This window comes from Mus pahari, chromosome 10 (assembly GCF_900095145.1).
Source record: "Mus pahari chromosome 10, PAHARI_EIJ_v1.1, whole genome shotgun sequence".
Lineage (NCBI taxonomy): Eukaryota > Metazoa > Chordata > Mammalia > Rodentia > Muridae > Mus > Mus pahari.
This window is the reverse complement of record NC_034599.1, coordinates 99,192,501-99,198,758: the sequence shown is the minus strand read 5'-3', so window position 1 is coordinate 99,198,758 and position 6,258 is coordinate 99,192,501. Positions and strand designations below refer to the sequence as shown.

The 6,258-nt window shown below is 44.3% G+C and overlaps 1 protein-coding gene across 1 annotated transcript in view; it reads left to right on the top strand.

Moving 5' to 3' along the window:
• LOC110328273 (collagen alpha-4(VI) chain) overlaps positions 1–6,258 on the top strand; it is a 93,154-nt gene that overhangs the window by 64,720 nt on the left and 22,176 nt on the right. Inside the window, exons 26-30 of the mRNA XM_021207713.1 lie at positions 2,147–2,182; positions 2,284–2,346; positions 3,475–3,537; positions 5,237–5,272; positions 5,984–6,020. Coding sequence (XP_021063372.1) covers positions 2,147–2,182; positions 2,284–2,346; positions 3,475–3,537; positions 5,237–5,272; positions 5,984–6,020 — 235 coding nt within the window. The remainder of the gene's footprint in view (positions 1–2,146; positions 2,183–2,283; positions 2,347–3,474; positions 3,538–5,236; positions 5,273–5,983; positions 6,021–6,258) is intronic.

Below are 6,258 nucleotides of genomic sequence, written 5' to 3'. Positions count from 1 at the left end.
TCCTTCCTTCCTTCTTTCTTTCTTTCTTTCTTTCTTTCTTTCTTTCTTTCTTTCTTTCTTTTTTTCTATAGCTTGACAGAGTTCCCTCCCTGAGAAGTCAAAGGCTGGTCTGGTCCCTCACTTCCTTGCCTTTCTCCCTTCACATTCTCTACACTCACAGGCTTCCAATGATAGATTTAACCAGCTGCAGGTTAAGACATCTGAGAAAAATCTGCATGCGTACTGAATATGTTTGAACTCTTGTTATCCCCCTAAATAGCCCAAGGTGATGCCTGTTTCATAGCACCCATAGTTGTGGGTGTTCTGTGTCATCTGGAAACTGAAGTCTAGTGGAGGGTGTGCATGTGTCACATATATGTGCTGGGCTGCACAGTATTACATCAGGGAGTTGACTGTGCTCAGATTTCTGTACCTCTGGGGGATGCTGAAGAATTGAGGGGCAACTGTAATTCTTTATTTTTTTTAAATATATATTTTAATTTTTTCTTTGAGAATTTCATACTCTGGTTTTATTCCCTCCTCCCATCTCCAGTTCCTTGAAGATCTCCTTCTGACATCGTCTCCTTTTCCTTTCAAGTCTTTAAAACTTGCTAAGTCTGATTATCCCTGCCCATATGTGTGTGGGAGCATCTACTGGAGCACAGGACCATCTATTGGAGTTATAATTTCTAGGTGGTGTGGGGGGAATTGTAAAAACTATTTGCGGATTCTCAACCTCTGGGATTGAAATGTGGCCTCTTGATGACCTTCCTTCCAGAGGAATGTTGAGGGAAAATGTATTCACCTGTCATTGAATGTTATATAAACATGTCCAATATAGAGAGAGCTGTATACCTAAAGAAAACTGGTTTTCCTTCTAGCGGCCATCAACTTAATAATTCCTCAGCTGGGGCGGGGGACATGTGTCACTTCTTGACACATACTGTTGTTGTACCAGGGAAGTGTTAGTGAATGCCCTCCCCTTCCAAAAAAGCAAACAAACCCCCAAACAAAACAAAACAAAAAAACTGACAGGAGCCGATCCAATGCAAATCACAGCAGGGCCTTTATTTGAGCTAGCTGGGGCCCGAAGCCCACTGCAGACACACGGAACCGTTTTGGTGGAGAGGAACCCTGAATATCATTTGCAGGATGGTTTTATAGTAAGCAGCAAGTGGGAGGTGAATGTTTCTAGCCTGACAAGCATCTTATTGGAGAGCTCCTATGGCCTTTAGCATAATTGGCTGCTGCTGGGAGTCAAACCATAAATTTAATTTCTGCTTCCCTCTGCAGAGAGGCAGAGAGGGCAGGCTTGTTGGCAATTAACTTGGAAACGCTGGATTGTTGGGGAAAACTAACCTGGAGATGCTGGTCTGTTGGGGTTAGCCTAGAAACTGGAGCTAGGCTTGGGTTTTGTTGTGGGGTAATTGGGAAACTAATGCTAGGTACCAGCCTGTTAGTTTACCTGAGTTCAAGTCTTCTAAAATGGAGTCTGAACTTAAAAAGATTTGGTCTCTCACTATAACATTTAATTTGTGAGTGCAAGAGCATAGGAGAGTGGACTGCCTGCTAGATTTGTTTTCTCCCTTTACTACCTTTGGTCTCAGGGACTGAACTCAGGTCAGCAGGATTGGTGGTGAGTGTCTTACCCACACAGGACCATCACACCAGCTCATTTTTAATTTCCTGGTCCCCACTCTGAAATCCTGGTCCATCTCTCAGATGCTAGCTACTTCTTTGGTCACTTGCTTCTTCAGGAATGCAAGTTCAGTGGGGGTCTTGGTTTTATGCACGGCTGAGTCCCCGGTGATTACAGGACCACTTGGCCAACAGCAAGGGCTAACTAAATGTCTGTGGGCTAGACCGTCATTTTGAAGCATGCCTGTGCCTCTGACGGTTCGATGCTGTGTCCAAACACTCAGGTTGATGTTCCTACCTTGCTTTCTGTTGTCACAGATCTCAGGGGCTTTAGACTGAGAAATAAAATGCCCAAGAAGCAAGTTTCACTAGACCCTGCATCAAAGATGCTAAAATTGTGAAAACTACTTATAAATGGTTGACCTCTGGAATTAAAATGTGGCCTTTTGATGACAGTCTCTCTGTTGAATGTTGAAGAAAACCTTAAGTCACCTGGCGCTGAATGTTTTCTTATCATTTCTGACCCTAGGGTGAACCTGGATTCCCTGGCTATCCTGGTGTGCAAGTAAGAAGAGATCTCTGTGGGCCTGGCAACTGGTAGGCACTGTGTGTCACATGTGTGCAAATCTTGCTTCACGTTCATAACCCTGCTTTTGCCTTGTTAAGGGAGAAGATGGTAACCCGGGCCGTGGAGGAGAGAAGGGGACCAAGGGAATCCGAGGGAAGAGGGTAAGAACCGAACCGTCATCTGCAGTCATCACAGGTGAAGATGGGGCTAGGCTATCCTTGGCCAGTCAGCGTACACACACACACACACACACACACACACACACATACACACACACACACACGTGCGCGGCTATCTTGTTGATGCTAGGGCAATTTGGAAGGACATTGTCACAAGGACATTGTCCTTGTCAAGCAAGTGTGGTTTGTCTGAGTCTTCCCCAAGATTCTTTGGGACTAGATGCTCAAAAACATAACTCTGTCTTGGTGGAGTCTGAATATAATGGGCTTAATTGGGTCTCCTGTTAAGAACTCATTCCTTCAGGTTCTGTAGATGATGATTTTTTTTTTTAATTCTTTTTTGTTTTTGAGACAGTCTCCGATAGCCCATGCTGGCCTTGAACTTGTCATGTTAAGGAAGACCTGCTTTGAATCCCTGATGAAAGTGTTTAAAGGAAAGCCTTCTGGGAACAGGGCACGACCTTGTGTTCAGAGCAAAGTGGGAGGAGGGATAGAGGGCACGTGTTTCCCTTGGACTCCGTGATTGGGGTTTTCATCTGCTGGCGAGATCCTACAGACCATCAGGGCCATGCTTGCTCAGCTCCATGCTGCCTGTGGCCACTCTGATCAGTCAGTGTCTCTTTCTCCTTGCAAATAAGAGATGAGACACTGATTCAGATCATCGGTGCTGTTTTACTTTGAATACCTAGCATCTGAGCAGTGAACCCCTGGCCACCTGAAACCATTTTTAAGAAACTGAGACCCAAAGGTGCTATGGGAACTTTTCCTTTCTCTGCTGTCAGACCCTCCAAGTAGCCCTTGTGCATTATGTTTATCACACGCCCTTGAGACTTAACCTTGAGGGTTAAGTTGTCTTTTAAGGCTCTGCACGGAAATGTATTTGTGTGTGTGTGTGTGTGTGTGTGTGTGTGTAATCCATGGACAAGCTGGGGTTAGATAGGTGGCCTAGAAGGGAGTTGTCTGGTTCCCATAAAGCCTCCCTGTCTCTCCATGGATACATAGTTCACAGGGGCAGAGTCATTGGCCTTAGGTATGAAGCAATTTGACGTTTTGGGAAGACCAGTCTTACAGCCAACAGGGATGCTTATTTCTTTGGTTTCTTCATTATAGGGCAATTCTGGATTTCCTGGGCTTGCTGGAACTCCAGGTGACCAAGGCCCACCAGGAAAAATGGTAATGAGTACCTTTCCTTTTATATTTTCAACCTTGTGCCAAGATGAGAAAGAGCTTGATAAGAGGCCTCACTGAAGGAGAAACAAACATCTGGGACTTCAAGGGAACTGGCAAATTGCTTAGAAAACACTAACTTCAAACCCTACATAGTATTCTAGATGTAGTATTTCTGAATATAGAGGTGATCTTGGAGTAGTTAGAGATTTATGGATCTTCCTAATTACATAGATTAATACATAAAACTTAGCAGAGAATGAGCTTATCAATACAAGCGTGATGACCAACACATAAAGCCAGAAGGAAATCCTCATTACATATGCCATCCATACAATCTTTTCTTTTTTTTGGTTTTTTTCGAGACAGGGTTTCTCTGTATAGCCCTGGCTGTCCTGGAACTCACTCTGTAGACCAGGCTGGCCTCGAATTCAGAAATCCGCCTGCCTCTGCCTCCCGAGTGCTGGGATTAAAGGCGTGCGCCACCACGCCCGGCTGCCATCCATACAAACTTAACTGATAATGTTGCAAGACTAGAAGAACTTTTAGAATACACTGGGATGTAGAAAGACTCTGAAGCTCTGCCCTATGCCCTGTTTTAGAGACAGTGTAGAATAGTTTGCTTCCCTGTGAGAAACCATTGACCACAAGCAAGTTGGGGAGGAATGGGTTTATTCAGATTATAGATTACAGTCTATCATTGAGGGAAGTCAGAGCAGGGACTCAAGGTAGGAAGGAACTTGATGGCCAGGACTGAAGCAGAGGCTGCAGAGGAATGCTGCTTACTGGCTTACTCCCCACCTGGGATGATAAGATCCCAGACCCATCTGTTTAAGGGTGATACTACTCATAGTTGGTTGGAAACTTCTTTATCTGTTGGCAATGAAGAAAATTCCTCATGGACATGTCTATAGGCCAATCTGAGACAATTGCTCACTTGAGATTCATCCTTCTGAGATATGCCAAGGTTTGTATTAAGTTGATAAAAAAAAAAACAAACAAAAACTAGCCAGTGCATGTCTGTCATTCGGTGAGGAATAACATATTCATTAGCCAGAAGGGGACACCAGCATGTCCCTCACTGGAGTTCAGAGTATTTCCTAGAGGGAATCAACTAAGTCAGAAAAACCAAACACCACAGAGAAAGTTCATAGTCATCTGATGATGAAGTACTGTTTAGTGGGTTTTAGCACAGTGGCCTGCCCAAGACTACAGGTGACCACCGTGTAGAGTCTACACAAAGACAATGACTGGCTAGGCTCCCAGAGGGGCTGGAGCCAGCCAGTGGTAACTGGAAGGCTTCTGGGAGGTTCCCTCACTATGAGGGCAGAGACAGGGTGGGGACGAGAGGTCTGGAAGAGCAAGAACAGGGGAGAGACCAGGATGTACTTTAGAATAGCATGTGGAAAGACCCGGGATCTTGAATACCATAGTTTGAATTTGAACTTGAATTATAAGTTGGTTTCAAAATTACTTGTTCTTCCAAGAGTCTATGTCTCATCCTCCTTGGCTTCCTGGAGTCTGAGATTTGGGATGCACCACTCAGGTACTTTGACCTCCTTCCTGGGCTGGGCAGAAGTCCAGGGCCAGGAGAGGAGGGCAGTGTATGTGCCCTGGTGAGCACTAAGTGTCTCCAGTTGCTTATAGAGAAAAAAGTGTTGGGAATCAGAACCCACAGTTCTAATAGTGCTTCTGTTCTTTCCAGGGCATCAAGGGCTCAAAAGGCTTGGCAGATAGGATGGTAGGTAAAGAGTCACAATTTGAAAATTCACTCATTTAGAACATCAATCTTTCAATATCCACAAAGCAAGATTTGTTCATCTGAAAGCTTCTTAATTTCAGCTGACTATTTCCCAGAGTTCCCTTCTCTCTGCCAGGTGTTCTACCTTCTAATCCTGCCTCAATTCGTTGGCCATTAGATGTTTATTGGCAGGTGAAGCTTCCACACAGGACACAAGAAATCATCCCTATAACGGATAAAAACAATCAAACAAAAACAGAGGACTCTCCTTGAGGTCGGGTTATGGAGGCACCTGTCTCGGCAGTCAGTCTAAAGAAATGAAGTTTATAGCAAACACTTCTATAAAACTGCACAGATCGACAGTGGTCCTCAGTATTCTCGTCTGAGGTTCCTGGATTTCAACCTTCTGCATTAGATTTGTTCCCACTGATTTGTGAGGCAGATTACAAAGTAAAATGGTATTACCCTACCAACCTATCTCAACGTACCATATGAAATCATTTAAATGTTTTAAAGTAGGGGCTGGATCCGGAAATAATACTGTTAGGTGGTATCATCAGCTCTAACAATTTTATGGTTTTCTGTTACATATTTAAGTGCTTCAGCTAGGAACTGATAACACGCACATATATCATTTCAAGTCACGACAATGAAATCCGCTCCATTTTAAATGCTTATTTCCTCTCCCTGTCTTTCCCCATCTCGCTACAGCCTTGTGAAATTGTTGACTTCGTGCGAGGAAACTGCCGTAAGTTGTTTGGGAGGGGTGTGTGTGTGTGTGTGTGTGTGTGTGTGTGTGTGTGGGTGTATCAAGGACTAAGGACATAAGTTACCCGAGGATTTGACCGAGCCCTGGGAAGTGGCTTGTTCATTGTAAAAAGATCTTCTAAATTAACAGACTGGGTCCAATCTCCCTTTCAGGAAGTCATCTCTTCTTCAGTGGGCTCAGAAGTTTAGTTTGAAAGGCACACCATCTCAATACTGAA